Below are 24,028 nucleotides of genomic sequence, written 5' to 3'. Positions count from 1 at the left end.
GCAGCAGAAATCACACAGAGTCCAATAATGCAGTCCAGGGTCTTTTACTCACAGTTGTTATCCGAGTCAGTTCTGCAGGGAATGACTGCCCGAGCCGTGCTGCGTCCACCAGGTGAGGAGCTCGGTCAACCCCCAGGCAATTCAGGAGTATGGCACAGGACCCCCTTCTGTCCTTTCTCTGGCCTCTTATGCCCTACCAGTGTCCTGACTTCTGTCCGGCTACCGTGGACCGTGTCGGGTAAGCGTTGGCCTCCGCTTCCTGCTATCCTATATGGCGCCTTCCTAGCAGGTTTAGCGGGGGTTCGCACCAATAAATGGTCACAACCTCCGGTTCTTGGCTGAGGGTAGATTTTAGCCTCCACCAACTTAGAGATCCGGTACCTTTCCACAGCCTGACCCTTTCACCCGGTATAATGGGGTATGCAACTGTTACTGACCGTTCTGCACTCTTAAGGTCCCTTCTGCCTTCTTGTTTCTGGAGCCCTTCCACTCCTCTGTCTCTTCTCCTTCCTTCCTTCTCCTTCTTCTCTTCTCCTCTCTGGCCCCGGCCTTTTCTCTAGGCCTGCCTCATGGAGCTGAGCCTATCAGCGCTCTCTCCCTTCCGCTCTGACTCAACTTCTCTGAACTCTCTGACTTAAGATGGCTCCCACCTTTTATCTGCTTATCTGTGTCTGAGCTCAGGTGACCTGCACCCAATGAGCTCCTTCCTGTGCTCCAGAAACCGTCCCCTTCTGCTCCTACATCACTGGGTTCTCTTTCCCCTCCCCACTCCAGCCAGGGACATGGTCAGTTGTGCCTGCATAAATGGGAGCACCGTCAAGCTGTCCCCCGGAAATGGGGTGTGCAGCTAACTGAGCCCTGGTCCACACTCCATCCTTACCTGGGAGTGGAATATCACACCTGCGCTACAGAGGGATCTATTATATAGAGTTATTACACACAGAGGGATCTATTATATAGAGTTATTACACACAGAGGGATCTATTATATAGAGTCATTACACGCAGAGGGATCTATTATATAGAGTCATTACACACAGAGGGATCTATTATATAGAGTCATTACACGCAGAGGGATCTATTATATAGAGTCATTACACACAGAGGGATCTATTATATAGAGTCATTACACACAGAGGGATCTATTATATAGAGTCATTACACACAAAGCGATCTATTATATAGAGTCATTACACACAGAGGGATCTATTATATAGAGTCATTACACACAGAGGGATCTATTCTATAGAGTCATTACACACAAAGCGATCTATTATATAGAGTCATTACACACAGGGATCTATTATATAGAGTCATTACACACAGAGGGATCTATTATATAGAGTCATTACACACAGAGGGATCTATTATATAGAGTCATTACACACAGAGCGATCTATTATATAGAGTCATTACACACAGAGGGATCTATTATATAGAGTCATTACACACAGAGGGATCTATTATATAGAGTCATTACAGACAGAGGGATCTATTATATAGAGTCATTACAGACAGAGGGATCTATTATATAGAGTCATTACAGACAGAGGGATCTATTATATAGAGTCATTACACACAGAGGGATCTATTATATAGAGTCATTACACACAGAGGGATCTATTATATAGAGTCATTACACACAGAGGGATCTATTATATAGAGTCATTACACACAGAGGGATCTATTATATAGAGTCATTACACACAAAGCGATCTATTATATAGAGTCATTACGCACAGAGTGATCTATTATATAGTCATTACGCACAGAGTGATCTATTATATAGAGTCATTACGCACAGAGGGATCTGTTATATAGAGTCATTACGCACAGAGGGATCTATTATATAGAGTCATTACACACAGAGGGATCTATTATATAGAGTCATTACACACAGAGGGATCTATTATATAGAGTCATTACACGCAGAGGGATCTATTATATAGAGTCATTACACGCAGAGGGATCTATTTCACGTGTTTATTTCAGTTAATGTTGATGATTATGGCTTACAGCCAATGAAAACACAAAAGTCATTGTCTCAGTAAATTAGAATAATTAACAAAAAACACCTATAAAGGCTTCCTAAGCGTTTAAAAAGGTCCCTTAGTCTGTTTCAGTAGGCTCCACAATCAAGGGGAATACTGGTGACTTGACAGATGTCCAGAAGGCAGTCACTGACACGCTCCACAAGGTCCCAGAGTCTGGAGGAAGAGTGGAGAGGCCACAATCCAAGCTGCTGGGGGTCTAGTGTGAAGTCTCCACAATCAGTGATGGTTTGGGGGCCATGTCATCTGCTGGTGTAGGTCCACTGTGTTTTATCAAGACCAAAGTCAGCGCAGCCGTCTACCAGGACATTTTACAGCCCTTCATGCTTCCCTCTGCTGACAAGCTTTATGGAGATGGAAATGTCCTTCTCCAGCAGGACTTGGCCCCTGTCCACACGGCCAAAAGTACCAATACCTGATTTACACACAACAGTATCACTGTGCTCGATTGTCAGCAAACTCGCCTGACCTTAACCCCATAGAGAATCTATTATAGAGAATCTATGGCAGGGGTCCTCAAACTTTTTAAACAGGGGGCCAGTTCACGGTCCCTCAGACCATTGGAGGGCCGGAATATAGTTTTTAAAAAAAAACTATGAACAAATTCCTCTGCACACTGCACATATCTTATTTTGTAGTAAAAAAAAACAATACAGGAACAAATACAATATTTAAAATGAAGAACAAGTAAATTTAAATCAACCGGTATTTCAATAGGCAGGTAAATGTCCCCAATAGGCAGGTAAATGTCCCCAATAGGCAGGTAAATGTCCCCAATAGGCAGGTAAATGTCCCCAATAGGCAGGCTGTTTCCCCCTTATAATGCCCCGTGCAAGATATCACTCCCCTGTCTTTATAATGCCCCATTCAGGATGTCACCTCTCCCCCCCCCCCCATATAATGCCCCATTCAGGAGGTCACCCCCCCCCCCCCCCATATAATGACACATGCAGGATATCGCTCCCCTGTCTTTATAATGCCCCATTCAGGATGTCACCCCCCCCCCCCCATATAATGACACATGCAGGATATCGCTCCCCTGTCTTTATAATGCCCCATTCAGGATGTCACCCCCCCATATAATGCCCTGTGCAGCATGTCACCCCCCCATATAATGCCCCATTCAGGATGTCACCCCCCCATATAATGCCCCATTCAGGATGTCACCCCCCCATATAATGCCCCATTCAGGATGTCACCCCCCCATATAATGTCCCATGTAGGATGTCACCCCTAATATTATGTCCCATGCCTCCATACATTAAAAAAAAAAAATCCAATACTCACCTCCCTCCTCACCTGCTGCCACTGCTCAGGTCCGGACTCCAGCGTCTCCGGCGTTTTCCCGCCCTGCGCTCCCTGTGACGGCACTCGGGAGGGCGCGGTGTAAAGACGTCACCGCGCCCTCTGACCTGAGAAGTCACAGGGAGCGCAGACCAGGAAGACAGAGGATCTGCAGAGGCACGGGGAGAGGTAAGTATCCGCCTGCCGGGGCTCTGAGAAAGCGGGGGAGAAGTGCGGGCGCTGACACCGCTCTCATCTGCTCACAGCCCGGCGGGCCGGATCGAAGTCCTCCGCCGGCCACATGTGGCCCACGGGCCATAGTTTGAGGACCCCTGATCTATGGGGTATTGTCAAGAGGAAGATGATAGACCCCAGACCCAACAATGCGGACGAGCTGAAGGCTGCTATCAAAGCCACCTGGGCTTCCATAACCCCTCAGCAGCCACAGGCTGATCCCTCCATGCCACAGGCTGATGCCTCCATGCCACAGGCTGATCCCTCCATGCCACAGGATGATCGCCTCCATGCCACAGGCTGATCCCTCCATGCCACAGGCTGATCGCCTCCATGCCACAGGCTGATCGCCTCCATGCCACAGGCTGATCGCCACCATGCCACAGGCTGATCCCTCCATGCCACAGGCTTATCCCTCCATGCCACAGGCTGATCGCCTCCATGCCACAGGCTGATCGCCTCCATGCCACAGGCTGATCGCCTCCATGCCACAGGCTGATCGCCTCCATGCCACAGGCTGATCGCCACCATGCCACAGGCTGATCCCTCCATGCCACAGGCTGATCGCCTCCATGCCACAGGCTGATCGCCTCCATGCCACAGGCTGATCGCCTCCATGCCACAGGCTGATCCCTCCATGCCACAGGCTGATCGCCTCCATGCCACAGGCTGATCCCTCCATGCCACAGGCTGATCCCTCCATGCCACATTGCCGCATTGATGAAGTAATTGATGCACAAGGAGCCGCGACCAAGTATTGAGGCATTTACTGAACAGACATTTCATGAGGACATTTCTGATTTTAAAAAACATATTCAAGCTGTTATTATAAAGTATTCTAATTTACTGAGATAATGACTTCTGTGTTCTCATTGGCTGTAAGCCATAATCATCAACATTAACAGAAATAATCACATGAAATATATCCTTCTGTGTGTAATGACTCTATATAATAGATCCCTCTGTGTATAATGACTCTATATAATAGATCCCTCTGTGTGTAATGTCTCTATATAATAGATCACTCTGTGTGTAATGTCTCTATATAATAGATCCCTCTGCGTGTAATGACTCTATATAATAGATCCCTCTGTGTGTAATGACTCTATACAATAGATCCCTCTGTGTGTAATGTCTCTATATAATAGATCGCTCTGTGTGTAATGACTATATAATAGATCCCTCTGTGTGTAGTGACTCTATATAATACATCCCTCTGCGTGTCATGACTCTATAATAGATCCCTCTGCGTGTAATGACTCTATATAATAGATCCCTCTGTGTGGAATGACTCTATATAATAGATCACTCTGTGTGTAATGACTCTATATAATAGATCGCTCTGTGTGTAATGACTCTATATAATAGATCCCTCTGTGTATAATGACTCTATATAATAGATCCCTCTGTGTGTAATGTCTCTATATAATAGATCGCTCTGTGTGTAATGTCTCTATATAATAGATCCCTCTGTGTGTAATGACTCTATATAATAGATCCCTCTGTGTGTAATGACTCTATATAATAGATCCCTCTGTGTGTAATGTCTCTATATAATAGATCGCTCTGTGTGTAATGACTATATAATAGATCCCTCTGTGTGTAGTGACTCTATATAATACATCCCTCTGCGTGTCATGACTCTATAATAGATCCCTCTGCGTGTAATGACTCTATATAATAGATCCCTCTGTGTGGAATGACTCTATATAATAGATCACTCTGTGTGTAATGACTCTATATAATAGATCGCTCTGTGTGTAATGACTCTATATAATAGATCCCTCTGTGTGTAATGACTCTATATAATAGATCCCTCTGTGTGTAATGACTCTATATAATAGATCCCTCTGTGTGCAATGACTCTATATAATAGATCCCTCTGTGTGTAATGACTCTATATAATAGATCCCTCTGTGTGTAATGACTCTATATAATAGATCCCTCTGTGTGTAATGACTCTATATAATAGATCCCTCTGTGTGTAATGACTCTATATAATAGATCCCTCTGTGTGTAATGACTCTATATAATAGATCCCTCTGTGTGTAATGTCTCTATATAATAGATCCCTCTGTGTGTAATGACTCTATATAATGGATCCCTCTGCGTGTAATGACTCTATATAATAGATCCCTCTGTGTGTAATGACTCTATATTATAGATCCCTCTGTGTGTAATGTCTCTATAAAATAGATCCCTCTGTGTGTAATGACTCTATATAATAGATCCCTCTGCGTGTAATGACTCTATATAATAGATCCCTCTGTGTGTAATGACTCTATATAATAGATCCCTCTGTGTGTAATGACTCTATATAATAGATCCCTCTGTGTGTAATGTCTCTATATAATAGATCCCTCTGTGTGTAATGACTATATAATAGATCCCTTTGCGTGTAATGACTCTATATAATAGATCCCTCTGTGTGTAATGACTCTATATAATAGATCACTCTGTGTGTAATGACTCTATATAATAGATCACTCTGTGTGTAATGACTCTATATAATAGATCCCTCTGCGTGTAATGACTCTATATAATAGATCCCTCTGTGTGGAATGACTCTATGTAATAGATCCCTCTGTGTGGAATGACTCTATATAATAGATCCCTCTGTGTGTAATGACTCTATATAATAGATCACTCTGTGTGTAATGACTCTATATAATAGATCACTCTGTGTGTAATGACTCTATATAATAGATCACTCTGTGTGTAATGACTCTATATAATAGATCACTCTGTGTGTAATGACTCTATATAATAGATCACTCTGTGTGTAATGACTCTATATAATAGATCCCTCTGCGTGTAATGACTCTATATAATAGATCCCTCTGTGTGGAATGACTCTATATAATAGATCCCTCTGTGTGGAATGACTCTATATAATAGATCCCTCTGTGTGTAATGACTCTATATAATAGATCACTCTGTGTGTAATGACTATATAATAGATCACTCTGTGTGTAATGACTCTATATAATAGATCACTCTGTGTGTAATGACTCTATATAATAGATCCCTCTGTGTGTAATGACTCTATATAATAGATCCCCCTGTGTGGAATGACTATATAATAGATCCCTCTGTGTGTAATGACTCTATATAATAGATCCCTCTGTGTGTAATGACTCTATATAATAGATCACTCTGTGTGTAATGACTCTATATAATAGATCACTCTGTGTGTAATGACTCTATATAATAGATCCCTCTGCGTGTAATGACTCTATATAATAGATCCCTCTGTGTGGAATGACTCTATGTAATAGATCCCTCTGTGTGGAATGACTCTATATAATAGATCCCTCTGTGTGTAATGACTCTATATAATAGATCACTCTGTGTGTAATGACTCTATATAATAGATCACTCTGTGTGTAATGACTCTATATAATAGATCACTCTGTGTGTAATGACTCTATATAATAGATCACTCTGTGTGTAATGACTCTATATAATAGATCACTCTGTGTGTAATGACTCTATATAATAGATCCCTCTGCGTGTAATGACTCTATATAATAGATCCCTCTGTGTGGAATGACTCTATATAATAGATCCCTCTGTGTGGAATGACTCTATATAATAGATCCCTCTGTGTGTAATGACTCTATATAATAGATCACTCTGTGTGTAATGACTATATAATAGATCACTCTGTGTGTAATGACTCTATATAATAGATCACTCTGTGTGTAATGACTCTATATAATAGATCCCTCTGTGTGTAATGACTCTATATAAAGAAGAATTGAAATAAATTAACTTTTTGATGATATTCTAATTTACTGAGATGCACCTGTATGTCTTCCACTTGCTATGTGTTATGTGTCAGGTATAATGTATAATGTGTGACGTATGATGTGTGATCCTCGGGCCGATTACTGCTGATTATTTTGGCGCCCTGCTCTGCGCTGATTCGATTATTTCTTATCAGGATCAGATTGAGAATTGCACTTTGTAACATTGTTGTAGACATTGCCGGACAACTGAAAATTTGTATCAGCCTCATGTAACATGAATAGTGACAGCACCATCCGGAAGGGGCCTCTAGCTCTGCAGCGCTCCTCTATCTGGGAGGGGCCTCTAGCTCTGCAGCGCTCCTCTATCTGGGAGGGGCCTCTAGCTCTGCAGCGCTCCTCTGTCTGGGAGGGGCCTCTAGCTCTGCAGCGCTCCTCTATCTGGGAGGGGCCTCTAGCTCTGCAGCGCTCCTCTATGTGGGAGGGGCCTCTAGCTCTGCAGCGCTCCTCTGTCTGGGAGGGGCCTCTAGCTCTGCAGCGCTCCTCTATCTGGGAGGGGCCTCTAGCTCTGCAGCGCTCCTCTATCTGGGAAGGGTCTCTAGCACTGCAGCGCTCCTCTATCTGGGAAGGGTCTCTAGCTCTGCAGCGCTCCTCTGTCTGGGAGGGACCTCTAGCTCTGCAGCGCTCCTCTATCTGGGAAGGGTCTCTAGCACTGCAGCGCTCCTCTATCTGGGAGGGGCCTCTAGCTCTGCAGCGCTCCTCTATCTGGGAAGGGTCTCTAGCACTGCAGCGCTCCTCTATCTGGGAGGGGCCTCTAGCTCTGCAGCGCTCCTCTATCTGGGAAGGGTCTCTAGCTCTGCAGCGCTCCTCTATCTGGGAAGGGTCTCTAGCACTGCAGCGCTCCTCTATCTGGGAAGGGTCTCTAGCTCTGCAGCGCTCCTCTGTCTGGGAGGGACCTCTAGCTCTGCAGCGCTCCTCTATCTGGGAAGGGTCTCTAGCTCTGCAGCGCTCCTCTATCTGGGAGGGGCCTCTAGCTCTGCAGCGCTCCTCTATCTGGGAAGGGTCTCTAGCACTGCAGCGCTCCTCTATCTGGGAGGGGCCTCTAGCTCTGCAGCGCTCCTCTATCTGGGAGGGGCCTCTAGCTCTGCAGCGCTCCTCTATCTAGGAGGGGCTTCTAGCTCTGCAGCGCTCCTCTGTCTGTGAGGGGCCTCTAGCTCTGCAGCCCTCCTCTATCTGGGGGGGCCTCTAGCTCTGCAGCTCTCCTCTGTCTGGGAGGGGCCTCTAGCTCTGCAGTTCTCCTCTATCTGGGGGGGGCCTCTAGCTCTGCAGCGCTCCTCTGTCTGGGAGGGGCCTCTAGCTCTGCAGCGCTCCTCTGTCTGGGAGGGGCCTCTAGCTCTGCAGCGCTCCTCTGTCTGGGAGGGGCCTCTAGCTCTGCAGCGCTCCTCTGTCTGGGAGGGGCCTCTAGCTCTGCAGTTCTCCTCTGTCTGGGAGGGGCCACTAGCTCTGCAGCGCTCTTCTATCTGGGAGGGGCCTCTAGCTCTGCAGCTCTCCTCTGTCTGGGAGGGGCCTCTAGCTCTGCAGCGCTCCTCTGTCTGGGAGGGGCCTCTAGCTCTGCAGTGCTCCTCTGTCTGGGAGGGGCCTCTAGCTCTGCAGCGCTCCTCTGTCTGGGAGGGGCCTCTAGCTCTGCAGCGCTCCTGTCTGGGAGGAGCCTCTAGCTCTGTAGTGCTCTTCTATCTGGGAGAGGCCTCTAGCTCTGCAGCGCTCCTCTGTCTGGGAGGGGCCTCTAGCTCTGCAGCGCTCCTCTGTCTGGGAGGGGCCTCTAGCTCTGCAGTGCTCCTCTGTCTGGGAGGGGCCTCTAGCTCTGCAGCGCTCCTCTGTCTGGGAGGGGCCTCTAGCTCTGCAGCGCTCCTGTCTGGGAGGAGCCTCTAGCTCTGTAGTGCTCTTCTATCTGGGAGAGGCCTCTAGCTCTGCAGCGCTCCTTTGTCTGGGAGGGGCCTCTAGCTCTGCAGCGCTCCTCTGTCTGGGAGGGGCCTCTAGCTCTGCAGCGCTCCTCTGTCTGGGAGGGGCCTCTAGCTCTGCAGCGCTCCTCTGTCTGGGAGGGGCCTCTAGCTCTGCAGCGCTCCTCTGTCTGGGAGGGGCCTCTAGCTCTGCAGCGCTCCTCTGTCTGGGAGGGGCCTCTAGCTCTGCAGCGCTCCTCTGTCTGGGAGGGGCCTCTAGCTCTGCAGCGCTCCTCTGTCTGGGAGGGGCCTCTAGCTCTGCAGCTCTCCTCTGTCTGGGAGGGGCCTCTAGCTCTGCAGCGCTCCTCTGTCTGGGAGGGGCCTCTAGCTCTGCAGCGCTCCTCTATCTGGGAGGGGCCTCTAGCTCTGCAGCGCTCCTCTGTCTGGGAGGGGCCTCTAGCTCTGCAGTTCTCCTCTGTCTGGGAGGGGCCTCTAGCTCTGCAGCGCTCCTCTGTCTGGGAGGGGCCTCTAGCTCTGCAGCGCTCCTCTGTCTGGGAGGGGCCTCTAGCTCTGCAGCGCTCCTCTGTCTGGGAGGGGCCTCTAGCTCTGCAGCGCTCCTCTGTCTGGGAGGGGCCTCTAGCTCTGCAGCGCTCCTCTGTCTGGGAGGGGCCTCTAGCTCTGCAGCGCTCCTCTGTCTGGGAGGGGCCTCTAACTCTGCAGCTCTCCTCTGTCTGGGAGGGGCCTCTAGCTCTGCAGCGCTCCTCTGTCTGGGAGGGGCCTCTAGCTCTGCAGCTCTCCTCTGTCTGGGAGGGGCCTCTAGCTCTGCAGCGCTCCTCTGTCTGGGAGGGGCCTCTAGCTCTGCAGCGCTCCTCTGTCTGGGAGGGGCCTCTAGCTCTGCAGCGCTCCTCTGTCTGGGAGGGGCCTCTAGCTCTGCAGCTCTCCTCTGTCTGGGAGGGGCCTCTAGCTCTGCAGCGCTCCTCTGTCTGGGAGGGGCCTCTAGCTCTGCAGCGCTCCTCTATCTGGGAGGGGCCTCTAGCTCTGCAGCGCTCCTCTGTCTGGGAGGGGCCTCTAGCTCTGCAGTTCTCCTCTGTCTGGGAGGGGCCTCTAGCTCTGCAGCGCTCCTCTGTCTGGGAGGGGCCTCTAGCTCTGCAGCGCTCCTCTGTCTGGGAGGGGCCTCTAGCTCTGCAGCGCTCCTCTGTCTGGGAGGGGCCTCTAGCTCTGTAGTGCTCTTCTATCTGGGAGAGGCCTCTAGCTCTGCAGCGCTCCTTTGTCTGGGAGGGGCCTCTAGCTCTGCAGCGCTCCTCTGTCTGGGAGGGGCCTCTAGCTCTGCAGCGCTCCTCTGTCTGGGAGGGGCCTCTAGCTCTGCAGCGCTCCTCTGTCTGGGAGGGGCCTCTAGCTCTGCAGCGCTCCTCTGTCTGGGAGGGGCCTCTAGCTCTGCAGCGCTCCTCTGTCTGGGAGGGGCCTCTAGCTCTGCAGCGCTCCTCTGTCTGGGAGGGGCCTCTAGCTCTGCAGCGCTCCTCTGTCTGGGAGGGGCCTCTAGCTCTGCAGCTCTCCTCTGTCTGGGAGGGGCCTCTAGCTCTGCAGCGCTCCTCTGTCTGGGAGGGGCCTCTAGCTCTGCAGCGCTCCTCTATCTGGGAGGGGCCTCTAGCTCTGCAGCGCTCCTCTGTCTGGGAGGGGCCTCTAGCTCTGCAGTTCTCCTCTGTCTGGGAGGGGCCTCTAGCTCTGCAGCGCTCCTCTGTCTGGGAGGGGCCTCTAGCTCTGCAGCGCTCCTCTGTCTGGGAGGGGCCTCTAGCTCTGCAGCGCTCCTCTGTCTGGGAGGGGCCTCTAGCTCTGCAGCGCTCCTCTGTCTGGGAGGGGCCTCTAGCTCTGCAGCGCTCCTCTGTCTGGGAGGGGCCTCTAGCTCTGCAGCGCTCCTCTGTCTGGGAGGGGCCTCTAACTCTGCAGCTCTCCTCTGTCTGGGAGGGGCCTCTAGCTCTGCAGCGCTCCTCTGTCTGGGAGGGGCCTCTAGCTCTGCAGCTCTCCTCTGTCTGGGAGGGGCCTCTAGCTCTGCAGCGCTCCTCTGTCTGGGAGGGGCCTCTAGCTCTGCAGCGCTCCTCTGTCTGGGAGGGGCCTCTAGCTCTGCAGCGCTCCTCTGTCTGGGAGGGGCCTCTAGCTCTGCAGCTCTCCTCTGTCTGGGAGGGGCCTCTAGCTCTGCAGCGCTCCTCTGTCTGGGAGGGGCCTCTAGCTCTGCAGCGCTCCTCTATCTGGGAGGGGCCTCTAGCTCTGCAGCGCTCCTCTGTCTGGGAGGGGCCTCTAGCTCTGCAGTTCTCCTCTGTCTGGGAGGGGCCTCTAGCTCTGCAGCGCTCCTCTGTCTGGGAGGGGCCTCTAGCTCTGCAGCGCTCCTCTGTCTGGGAGGGGCCTCTAGCTCTGCAGCGCTCCTCTGTCTGGGAGGGGCCTCTAGCTCTGCAGCGCTCCTCTGTCTGGGAGGGGCCTCTAGCTCTGCAGCGCTCCTCTGTCTGGGAGGGGCCTCTAGCTCTGCAGCTCTCCTCTGTCTGGGAGGGGCCTCTAGCTCTGCAGCGCTCCTCTGTCTGGGAGGGGCCTCTAGCTCTGCAGCTCTCCTCTATCTGGGAGTTGCCTGTACCTGTGAATAAAATGCTAAATTTGCAGTAAAGACTGACACTTTCCTTGTATTTTTTTTTTGTTTTGATATTCAGCAAAACATCATGGTAGGCCGGCAGACTGTGCAGATATTTTCTCGATCTGGAGAGGTTGAATATAGATGGTTGCTGGACGGCCTGAGAGAAGAGTGGACGGTGTCTGCATTCACCATCACCAACAGTAACTCTGGCGCCTTCTGTGATCAGATCTACAGATGTTTTTTCGCAATCCTCTACCACTCCCGAAACCGCGGGAGAGTCAACATCACCGACGTCACTGACTCCTTGTATGATGATGAAGTGAAGTCCATATTCGAGGTGCTGGGTAAGAGCATGGCGACTTCCAGGGTAATGTCCAGTGTGCACAGAGGGGGGGGCTTCTTACCAGGTCACCCCTATGGTGGAGGAAGTCCAGAAATAATATTCTTCTGTGCTCCGGGGTCAGGATGAGTTTCAGAAAACTCCTCAACGGTTCTTGTTATAAGAGGAGAATAACATGGCTGCTTTCACCCTTACACAGTGCCTCAACTGTCTGCAGGCTGTGTGTGGTACTGCAGCACAGTCCTCTGCACTAACTGTCATACCAGAAATTAGATATAGACAGGAGACCACCCATCCACTCCCCCCACTGTACATGACGGACATCCCGAGCATCTATTATTGGGTCCAATATTGGGTCCATTTCTGGGTCCATTTCTGGGTCCATTATTGGGTCCATTTCTGGGTCCATTATTGGGTCCATTATTGGGTCCATTTCTGGGTCCAATATTGGGTCCATTTCTGGGTCCATTATTGGGTCCATTATTGGGTCCATTACTGGGTCCATTACTGGGTCTATTATTGGGTCCAATATTGGGTCCATTATAAGGTCCATTTCTGGGTCCATTATTGGGTCCATTATTAGGTCCATTATTGGGTCCATTATTAGGTCCATTACTGGGTCCATTATTGGGTCCATTATTGGGTCCATTATTGGGTCCATTATTGGGACCATTACTGGGTCCATTATTGGGACCATTACTGGGTCTATTCTGAAGCTGACTCCGACCCTCTGCCCCTGTATATTATAGGTAAAGAGCGGCTGATCGTCGTTATTGATGACCTGGATGACAGCAGCGACGTGGCGAAGGATCGGATCCTGACGCATCAGCACAGTCTGAGGATCCGGACCCAAGAGATCTTCCTGTTCACCACCGAAGAGAAGACGAATCATAGACTGCTCCGACGCAAAATGGGAAATATTAAAAGCGTCATCGCTAACAGTAGGTTACTGATCTAGCGGAAGGCGGGACTGACAACCTCTTACACATTATATATCAGTAAAGATAATGACCTGGTAATATACTATAGGTGCTTGTTATGGACCATGTACCCGGTGGTATCAGTGAGATGTGTGGGTGGTCTAATAGAGGGTTATCATGATACATGTATTGATCACGTCCTCTCTTATTACAGGTGTGAGGCCGTCGCCCATAGAGGTGAGTACTAATCACACATCACCCCTGTTATATTAGTATAAAGCTGTTTCTAGAACTAAACAGTGAATATAAGACATTGGGGAGGGAGGGGGGATGAAGCTGCAGCTTCTCTTTCTCAATCAGACTCCTGTACAGTGAGACACATTCTGTGGTGGGCGGGGCAGTACGAGGAGACATCATTGGCTCAGTGCAAACAGCACAGCTCTGACATCATGATGACCACGCCCACTCAGCAGGCACAGGAAGAGAGAGAGACTGTGCAGGAACAGGAAGAGAGAGAGACTGTGCAGGAACAGGAAGAGAGAGAGTCTGTGCAGGAACAGGAAGAGAGAGTCTGTGCAGGAACAGGAAGAGAGAGACTGTGCAGGAACAGGAAGAGAGAGACTGTGCAGGAACAGGAAGAGAGAGAGACTGTGCAGGAACAGGAAGAGAGAGAGACTGTGCAGGAACAGGAAGAGAGAGAGACTGTGCAGGAACAGGAAGAGAGAGGCTGTGCAGGAACAGGAAGAGAGAGAGAGACTGTGCAGGAACAGGAAGAGAGAGAGACTGTGCAGGAACAGGAAGAGAGAGGCTGTGCAGGAACAGGAAGAGAGAGACTGTGCAGGAACAGGAAGAGAGAGAGACTGTGCAGGAACAGGAAGAGAGAGAAACTGTGCAGGAACAGGAAGTGAAGGCCAGATCTGTAGGAGAAATGTCTGACCCAGATCTGCAGGAGCAGGAAGGAGATATTTCTTCTGTTATTATTGATGAGCTTTAAATCTTAATATTTTCTCCTATTTTCAGGATGATGCCTCCCCTGTCACTATCTCCTTGCCAGTGAGTGGTCTCTTATAAAATCTACACTTTCAACCATTCATTAAATTTGAAATATTGTAATATTGTGTGTAATGAATAAAGATGCGACAAAAGGATCATTGCACAAAGATAATGTTGAGAATTTGGAGGGGTCAATAGTTCTGCAGCGCTCCTCTATCTGGGAGGGGCCTCTAGCTCTGCAGCGCTCCTCTATCTGGGAGGGGCCTCTAGCTCTGCAGCGCTCCTCTATCTGGGAGGGGCCTCTAGCTCTGCAGCGCTCCTCTGTCTGGGAGGGGCCTCTAGCTCTGCAGCGCTCCTCTGTCTGGGAGGGGCCTCTAGCTCTGCAGCGCTCCTCTATCTGGGAGGGGCCTCTAGCTCTGCAGCGCTCCTCTATCTGGGAGGGGCCTCTAGCTCTGCAGCGCTCCTCTGTCTGGGAGGGGCCTCTAGCTCTGCAGCGCTCCTCTGTCTGGGAGGGGCCTCTAGCTCTGCAGCACTCCTCTATCTGGGAGGGGCCTCTAGCTCTGCAGCGCTCCTCTATCTGGGAGGGGCCTCTAGCTCTGCAGCTCTCCTCTGTCTGGGAGGGGCCTCTAGCTCTGCAGTTCTCCTCTATCTGGGAGGGGCCTCTAGCTCTGCAGTTCTCCTCTATCTGGGAGGGGCCTCTAGCTCTGCAGCGCTCCTCTATCTGGGAGGGGCCTCTAGGTCTGCAGCGCTCCTCTATCTGGGAGGGGCCTCTAGCTCTGCAGCGCTCCTCTGTCTGGGAGGGGCCTCTAGCTCTGCAGTTCTCCTCTATCTGGGAGGGGCCTCTAGCTCTGCAGTTCTCCTCTATCTGGGAGGGGCCTCTAGCTCTGCAGTTCTCCTCTGTCTGGGAGGGGCCTCTAGCTCTGCAGCGCTCCTCTATCTGGGAGGGGCCTCTAGCTCTGCAGCTCTCCTCTATCTGGGAGGTGCCTCTAGCTCTGCAGTTCTCCTCTATCTGGGAGGGGCCTCTAGCTCTGCAGTTCTCCTCTATCTGGGAGGTGCCTCTAGCTCTGCAGCGCTCCTCTATCTGGGAGGGGCCTCTAGCTCTGCAGCGCTCCTCTATCTGGGAGGGGCCTCTAGCTCTGCAGCTCTCCTCTATCTGGGAGGGGCCTCTAGCTCTGCAGCGCTCCTCTGTCTGGGAGGGGCCTCTAGCTCTGCAGCGCTCCTCTATCTGGGAGGGGCCTCTAGCTCTGCAGCGCTCCTCTATCTGGGAGGGGCCTCTAGCTCTGCAGCGCTCCTCTGTCTGGGAGGGGCCTCTAGCTCTGCAGCGCTCCTCTATGTGGAAGGAGCCTCTAGTTCTGCAGCGCTCCTCTGTCTGGGAGGGGCCACTAGCTCTGCAGCGCTCCTCTATCTGGGAGGGGCCTCTAGCTCTGCAGCGCTCCTCTATCTGGGAGAGGCCTCTAGCTCTGCAGCGCTCCTCTGTCTGGGAGGGGCCTCTAGCTCTGCAGCGCTCCTCTGTCTGGGAGGGGCCTCTAGCTCTGCAGCGCTCCTCTATCTGGGAGGGGCCTCTAGCTCTGCAGCTCTCCTCTATCTGGGAGGGGCCTCTAGCTCTGCAGCTCTCCTCTATCTGGGAGGTGCCTCTAGCTCTGCAGTTCTCCTCTATCTGGCAGGGGCCTCTAGCTCTGCAGTTCTCCTCTATCTGGGAGGTGCCTCTAGCTCTGCAGTGCTCCTCTATCTGGGAGGGGCCTCTAGCTCTGCAGCGCTCCTCTATCTGGGAGGGGCCTCTAGCTCTGCAGCTCTCCTCTATCTGGGAGGGGCCTCTAGCTCTGCAGCGCTCCTCTGTCTGGGAGGGGCCTCTAGCTCTGCAGCGCTCCTCTGTCTGGGAGGGGCCTCTAGCTCTGCAGCGCTCCTCTGTCTGGGAGGGGCCTCTAGCTCTGCAGTTCTCCTCTATCTGGGAGGGGCCTCTAGCTCTGCAGCGCTCCTCTATCTGGGAGGGGCCTCTAGCTCTGCAGCTCTCCTCTATCTGGGAGGTGCCTCTAGCTCTGCAGTTCTCCTCTATCTGGGAGGGGCCTCTAGCTCTGCAGTTCTCCTCTATCTGGGAGGTGCCTCTAGCTCTGCAGCGCTCCTCTATCTGGGAGGGGCCTCTAGCTCTGCAGCGCTCCTCTATCTGGGAGGGGCCTCTAGCTCTGCAGCGCTCCTCTATCTGGGAGGGGCCTCTAGCTCTGCAGCGCTCCTCTGTCTGGGAGGGGCCTCTAGCTCTGCAGCGCTCCTCTATCTGGGAGGGGCCTCTAGCTCTGCAGCGCTCCTCTATCTGGGAGGGGCCTCTAGCTCTGCAGCGCTCCTCTGTCTGGGAGGGGCCTCTAGCTCTGCAGCGCTCCTCTATGTGGAAGGAGCCTCTAGTTCTGCAGCGCTCCTCTGTCTGGGAGGGGCCACTAGCTCTGCAGCGCTCCTCTATCTGGGAGGGGCCTCTAGCTCTGCAGCGCTCCTCTATCTGGGAGAGGCCTCTAGCTCTGCAGCGCTCCTCTGTCTGGGAGGGGCCTCTAGCTCTGCAGCGCTCCTCTGTCTGGGAGGGGCCTCTAGCTCTGCAGCGCTCCTCTATCTGGGAGGGGCCTCTAGCTCTGCAGCTCTCCTCTATCTGGGAGGGGCCTCTAGCTCTGCAGCTCTCCTCTATCTGGGAGGTGCCTCTAGCTCTGCAGTTCTCCTCTATCTGGGAGGGGCCTCTAGCTCTGCAGTTCTCCTCTATCTGGGAGGTGCCTCTAGCTCTGCAGCGCTCCTCTATCTGGGAGGGGCCTCTAGCTCTGCAGCGCTCCTCTATCTGGGAGGGGCCTCTAGCTCTGCAGCTCTCCTCTATCTGGGAGGGGCCTCTAGCTCTGCAGCGCTCCTCTGTCTGGGAGGGGCCTCTAGCTCTGCAGCGCTCCTCTGTCTGGGAGGGGCCTCTAGCTCTGCAGCGCTCCTCTATCTGGGAGGGGCCTCTAGCTCTGCAGCGCTCCTCTGTCTGGGAGGGGCCACTAGCTCTGCAGCGCTCCTCTATCTGGAAGGAACCTCTAGCTCTGCAGCACTCCTCTGTCTGTGAGGGGCCTCTAGCTCTGCAGCGCTCCTCTGTCTGGGAGGGGCCTCTAGCTCTGCAGCGCTCCTCTATGTGGAAGGAGCCTCTAGTTCTGCAGCGCTCCTCTGTCTGGGAGGGGCCACTAGCTCTGCAGCGCTCCTCTATGTGGAAGGAGCCTCTAGTTCTGCAGCGCTCCTCTGTCTGGGAGGGGCCACTAGCTCTGCAGCGCTCCTCTATGTGGAAGGAGCCTCTAGTTCTGCAGCGCTCCTCTGTCTGGGAGGGGCCACTAGCTCTGCAGCGCTCCTCTATCTGGAAGGAGCCTCTAGTTCTGCAGCGCTCCTCTGTCTGGGAGGGGCCACTAGCTGTGCAGTGGTCCTGATGATGATGGTGATGAATGATGTTGCTTACATTATTATAGTCTCTGCTAATGACTCTACATTGACCCCAACTGATGATTTTCTCTCCTCGTTTGGTGGACCCCTGGGACCAGATGTTGGTCCTCTGAACTCTTTGTCCCGTTTACCTTCAGAATGAGAGATCATTAGAGTAGAAGCTTATATCTGGACCATATAGTTACAGCCACATTCTGCTGTGGTGGTCCTCCGTCACTTCTGCCCCGCAGTGTGCACAGACCCTTCCCCCGCACTTTCTTTCCCTTTCTGCTCTCCTTGTCTGCCTGCTCGTGTCTCATATATATATATATATATATATATATATATATATATATATATATACAGTACAGACCAAAAGTTTGGACACACCTTCTCATTTAAAGATTTTTCTGTATTTTCATGACTATGAAAATTGTACATTCACACTGAAGGCATCAAAACTATGAATTACCACATGTGGAATTATATACTTAACAAAAAAGTGTGAAACAACTGAAAATATGTCTTATATTCTAGGGTCTTCAAAGTAGCCACCTTTTGCTTTGATGACTGCTTTGCGCACTCTTGGCATTCTCTTGATGAGCTTCAAGAGGTAGTCACCGGAAATGGTTTTCACTTCACAGGTGTGCCCTGTCAGGTTTAATAAGTGGGATTTCTTGCCTTATAAATGGGGTTGGGACCATCAGTTGTGTTGTGCAGAAGTCTGGTGGATACACAGCTGATAGTCCTACTGAATAGACTGTTAGAATTTGTATTATGGCAAGAAAAAAGCAGCTAAGTAAAGAAAAACGAGTGCCCATCATTACTTTAAGAAATGACGGCCAGTCAGTGCAAAATTGGGAAAACTTTGCAAGTTTCCCCAAGTGCAGTTGCAAAAACCATCAAGCGCTACAAAGAAACTGGCTCACATGAGGACCGCCCCAGGAAAGGAAGACCAAGAGTCACCTCTGCTTCTGAGGACAAGTTTATCTGAGTCACCAGCCTCAGAAATCGCAGGTTAACAGCAGCTCAGATTAGAGACCAGGTCAATGCCACACAGAGTTCTAGCAGCAGACACATCTCTTTAGCAACTGTTAAGAGGAGACTTTGTGCAGCAGGCCTTCATGGTAAAATAGCTGCTAGGAAACCACTGCTAAGGACAGGCAACAAGCAGAAGAGACTTGTTTGGGCTATAGAACACAAGGAATGGACATTAGACCAGTGGAAATCTGTGCTTTGGTCTGATGAGTCCAAATTTGAGATCTTTGGTTCCAACCACCGTGTCTTTGTGCGACGCAGAAAAGGTGAACGGATGGACTCTACATGCCTGGTTCCCACCGTGAAGCATGGAGGAGGAGGTGTGATGGTGTGGGGGTGCTTTGCTGGTGACACTGTTGGGGATTTATTCAAAATTGAAGGCATACTGAACCAGCATGGCTACCACAGCATCTTGCAGCGGCATGCTATACCATCCGTTTTGCGTTTAGTTGGACCATCATTTATTTTTCAACAGGGCAATGACCCCAAACACACCTCCAGGCTGTGTAAGGGCTATTTGACCAAGACGGAGAGTGATGGGGTGCTACGCCAGATGACCTGGCCTCCACAGTCACCAGACCTGAACCCAATCGAGATGGTTTGGGGTGAGCTGGACCGCAGAGTGAAGGCAAAAGGGCCAACAAGTGCTAAGCATCTCTGGGAACTCCTTCAAGATTGTTGGAAGACCATTTCCGGTGACTACCTCTTGAAGCTCATCAAGAGAATGCCAAGTGTGCAAAGCAGTCATCAAAGCAAAAGGTGGCTACTGTGAAGAACCTAGAATATAAGACATATTTTCAGTTGTTTCACACTTTTTTGTTAAGTATATCATTCCACATGTGTTAATTCATAGTTTTGATGCCTTCAGTGTGAATGTACAATTTTCATAGTCATGAAAATACAGAAAAATCTTTAAATGAGAAGGTGTGTCCAAACTTTTGGTCTGTACTGTATATATATATATATATATATATATATATATATATATATATATATATATATATTCTTAGTACTAAATCTCCTTCTTCTTTTGATAACATGCAGGGTCCAGAAGAAGAAGGTCGTCCTAGGAATACGGGCCCGTTCGGTACTCATGAGGTCACTGCTTATTGCTTATTGGGATCCCTTTTCCTTAATCCTGAATATTAGATCTGACTGAGTCTCAGAGTTATGACAGTATGTAAGGTTTGATGCGGAGGCGCAGGGGTGGTGGTTCTTCCATGGTGTTGTGGATGATCCATGTCCATGCACCTCTCTGGCCAGTGACCTAGCACACCATCTTCCCTCATTTCTCACATGTATTAATGGTCCCCAATAAATGACACATCCATCAGGCCTCCTTATAACGAGGAGACCCCATGAAATGACGGAAAGTCATGGTGACATTGGACCCTCAATATCTGCACCAAGGGTCTAATATTGGCTGATCTCCTGGCTGTGGGGTTGGGGGTTAACTGTGTTCTCCCTCTAGGACACACATCTCCAGGATGGAGCAGAATTGGGGCTGTAACCTGAGCGCTCAGTCTACACACCACCCCTAGTATATACTGTATGTAACGTGACTGCTCTGTTTTCAGGGGCCAGCGAGGATGTTTGTGATATCGGCACTATCCTTCCTCACTCTCTATAACACATACCACGACCTGAACCCCAGAAATGTAAGTTATCATAAGAAGAAGCTGAAATTATGTTTAATTCAGGAAATGTGGAGAAATTAGGGGGAAAAGTGAGAATTTTCAGTGGGTGTCACATGTCTCCTCCTCCTCGCTCTCAATCATCAGCAGAACGGAAATACATAAATCATGGTCCCTCCATCACTGTGCGGACACCACAGGAAGGAGGCTGCCCCTCATATATGATGGGGATGGTAGCCCACCCAGGACCATGATAGCTCCTCCACTGGTCCCCATGGTGGATCTGTAGGTGCATGAACCCCGAATCTATCGAGCCCCCGCAATCACCAGGGCCACGTGTTACTGAAACCTCACCATCCCCTATATCTACGTCCCAGGGTCCCGGGCACCAAATATAGTAAGTTCCTGCAGCATCTTATGGGGTACAAGCCAGGGAGGGACATTATTATGACTGGCTGTAATTCTCTGCCTTCCACCATCACACTGGGTTGTTCTTCTGGCAGGGTCTTCTCCTGGTGCTCTGGACGGCAGTGACATTGAGGGTGCTCAGTATCCCCGTATCTAAGCCCGTGATACCACTGGTGAGTACTGGTGACCGTCCTGCAGTAACAATGGTGATAATATGATATCACGTGCTGGTAATGACTTGTTCTGCTGCAGGGCTCCCGAGCATGCTTCCTCCTGTCCTCCGCCATGGCTGGGATCTCCATCTATGACACGTGCCGCCGACCCAGCGCTCCCAATGTGAGTGACGCCATTATACTGTGCACACGTCAGCGTCGTCCTCTGTCACTATCTGCTGCAGTGTTTCTCTGTATCTGACATGACGGGGACCTTACATTGACTCCTAGGTGACCGGCAGCGTGCTGTGGATTATATCCTGCTACAGATATTTCCTGCCCAGGAGACAGTCAGTAAGTAGACTTCTATATATCTATCTATACATCATGTCCACCATTGTGCCCGGGGTCATGTCTACCATTGTGCCAGGGCTGTTTCCACCATCGTACCCGGGCCATGTCCACCATTGTGCCAGGGCAGTGTCTACCATTGTGCCAGGGCTGTTTCCACCATCGTACCCGGGCCATGTCCACCATTGTGCCAGGGGTCGTGTCTACCATTGTGCCAGGGCTATTTCCACCATCGTTCCCGGGCCATGTCCACCATTGTGCCAGGGCAGTGTCTACCATTGTGCCCGGGGTCGTGTCTACCATTGTGCCAGGGCTGTTTCCACCATCTTAGCCGGGCTAGGTCCACCATTGTGCCTGTGCCATGTCCAGCCTCGTTGAGCATTCCCTCCTCTTTGCTGTAAACGTTGGGGAGGTGAGGAGACAATCGCTGGAGTTTTGGGAGAGGCATATTGTCCCCTTCTTTTCGTATGTTGGATTCTCGTTGATCCACAGTCCGGAGTCTTTGCCAAATCTTTCATAATGCACCAAATGTCTCTATTGGTGGAAGGTCTGGACTGCCGTTTGCCGGTTCATCACCCGAACTCTTCTCCTGTGGAACCTGGAGATCACAAGTATCCAATATCGACCTTGTGCTCATGGATTTCTCTGAATCTTTCAATGATTTTATTTTCTGTGGATATTCAAAGCCTTTGCAATTTTTACGGAACATTTTTTTGCACAATTTTTAGATTGCCTGAGTGGTGACCTCTGACCATCTTTGCTTCTGGGAGACTCTGCCTTTCTCACATGCTCTTTTTTATACACAGTCGTGCGATTTAATAGAAAACTGACCTTCCAGCTGTTATTCAGTAGAACCTCTTACCTTTCCAGCCTTTTTGCTATCCTTGTCCCAACATTTTTTGAGACTCGTCGCTGCTTTCAATTTCTAAATGTATTAAGTTGATCAGATGATAAGGAGAAATGTCCAACGTCTGATCTGTGTGATAAAAGATGGTGAGAAGAGATTTCCAGATCACCACATTCTGGTTTTCTTTACTTTCTACACACCTAATTGTGGTTTTATAACATTTTGGGGGTTCTATAACATTTAGGTAGTTTTGTAGATGGGGAGTAACCATTGAAGAGTCTCTATTGCATATCCTTGTGGTCACGTAGTCATCTCTGTGTCTGCTCGTCTACATTGTCTCCGTCTTCTCGTAGAGTGGACTGATCTGGAGACTGATACCATACGGGCCGATGATGGTGACATTCTGGAAGATGTGGTGGTGGCCGTCACATGTGGAAACTGTGAGTATAGGAAATGTATACAGATATACTGGATGTATAGGGGTGCTCATTTCTCAGTCCCCCCGATCCCCCGATCCTGGTGACCGTCTCCTCTCGGTCAATGTTTCCGTGATTTCGTTACATTGTCCTGATGGTGAATCTCTTATTCCAGACTTTACAGGAGATTTCTTCCTTTGCCGTCCGCTCCCCGGCGATCCTGGCAGCTGAAGGCATTTAATATCCGATAAGACGAGCAGGCGATGGGCGGCAGCACTGCCGATCGCGTGATGATAGTGCCGCTCTTCGCTGACGCCTCCTCCACCTCCGGAAGTTCCCGTCTGAGCTCAGAGCCGCCGTTTGTTATTATTACATTTCAGCTTTTATTTTGTAGCCCAGAAACTTCTCCTCCCTGTAATTCCACAAAATCAATAAATTCAGAAATGATGTCAGAGGATCTCCTGGAGGCGTCGTGTGGATACGCGGAGCGTTGTGTAAGAAAGATTACGCAATCACTGACAGACAGGAAATGACCCGCCACAATCACTGACAAACAGGAAGTAACCCCCCACAATCACTGACAGACAGGAAGTAACCCTCCACAATCACTGGCAGACAGGAAGTGACCCACCACAATCACTGACAGACAGGAAGTGACCCACCACAATCACTGACAGACAGGAAGTGACCCACCACAATCACTGACAGACAGGAAGTGACCCACCACAATCACTGACAGACAGGAAGTGACCCATCGCAATCACTGACAGACAGGAAGTGACCCATCGCAATCACTGACAGACAGGAAGTGACCCATCGCAATCACTGACAGACAGGAAGTGACCCATCGCAATCACTGACAGACAGGAAGTGACCCATCGCAATCACTGACAGACAGGAAGTGACCCACCGCAATCACTGACAGACAGGAAGTGACCCACCGCAATCACTGACAGACAGGAAGTGACCCACCACAATCACTGACAGACAGGAAGTGACCCACCGCAATCACTGACAGACAGGAAGTGACCCACCACAATCACTGACAGACAGGAAGTGACCCACCACAATCACTGACAGACAGGAAGTGACCCTCCACAATCACTGACAGACAGGAAGTGACCCATCGCAATCACTGACAGACAGGAAGTGACCCGCTGCTATCACTGGCAAGAAATGACCCTCCACAATCACTGACACGCAGGAAGTGACCCGCCGCAATCACTGACAGAAAGGAAGTGACCCATCGCAATCACTGACAGACAGGAAGTGACCCACCACAATCACTGACAGACAGGAAGTGACCCGCCACAATCACTGACAGACAGGAAGTGACCTGCCGCAATCACTGACACACAAGAAGTGACCCATCGCAATCAGTGACAGACAGGAAGTGACCCATCGCAATCAGTGACAGACAGGAAGTGACCCATTGCAATCAGTGACAGACAGGAAGTGACCCATTGCAATCAGTGACAGACAGGAAGTGACCCATTGCAATCGGTGACAGACAGGAAGTGACCCATTGCAATCACTGACACAGGAAGTGACCCACCGCAATCACTGACACAGTAAGTGACCCATCGCAATCACTGACACGCAAGAAGTGACCCATCGCAATCAGTGACAGACAGGAAGTGACTTACC

General features: G+C 50.7%; 1 protein-coding gene across 4 annotated transcripts in view; it reads left to right on the top strand.

Moving 5' to 3' along the window:
* The window catches only part of LOC141161279 (uncharacterized), a 51,249-nt gene extending 28,416 nt beyond the window's left edge, over positions 1 to 22,833 (top strand). For 3 of the 4 annotated variants that reach the window (XM_073646081.1, XM_073646079.1, XM_073646077.1), the window contains exons 2-12: positions 11,948 to 12,215; positions 12,961 to 13,152; positions 13,346 to 13,368; positions 14,152 to 14,184; positions 19,618 to 19,671; positions 20,151 to 20,231; positions 20,711 to 20,788; positions 20,868 to 20,951; positions 21,059 to 21,121; positions 22,319 to 22,405; positions 22,557 to 22,833. In XM_073646081.1, the coding sequence (XP_073502182.1) occupies positions 11,957 to 12,215; positions 12,961 to 13,152; positions 13,346 to 13,368; positions 14,152 to 14,184; positions 19,618 to 19,671; positions 20,151 to 20,231; positions 20,711 to 20,788; positions 20,868 to 20,951; positions 21,059 to 21,121; positions 22,319 to 22,405; positions 22,557 to 22,622 (1,020 nt within the window). In that variant the 5' untranslated portion in view covers positions 11,948 to 11,956 and the 3' untranslated portion in view covers positions 22,623 to 22,833. The remainder of the gene's footprint in view (positions 1 to 11,947; positions 12,216 to 12,960; positions 13,153 to 13,345; positions 13,369 to 14,151; positions 14,185 to 19,617; positions 19,672 to 20,150; positions 20,232 to 20,710; positions 20,789 to 20,867; positions 20,952 to 21,058; positions 21,122 to 22,318; positions 22,406 to 22,556) is intronic. The other variant, XM_073646078.1, reaches the window with a different exon arrangement.
* The last annotated feature ends 1,195 nt before the right edge of the window (positions 22,834 to 24,028 follow it).

Source organism: Phyllobates terribilis, unplaced genomic scaffold, assembly GCF_046119375.1.
Source record: "Phyllobates terribilis strain yellow unplaced genomic scaffold, ASM4611937v1 Scaffold_9__5_contigs__length_417890890, whole genome shotgun sequence".
Lineage (NCBI taxonomy): Eukaryota > Metazoa > Chordata > Amphibia > Anura > Dendrobatidae > Phyllobates > Phyllobates terribilis.
The sequence above is the reverse complement of the archived record's forward strand: the minus strand, read 5'-3'. Positions and strand labels throughout refer to the sequence as shown.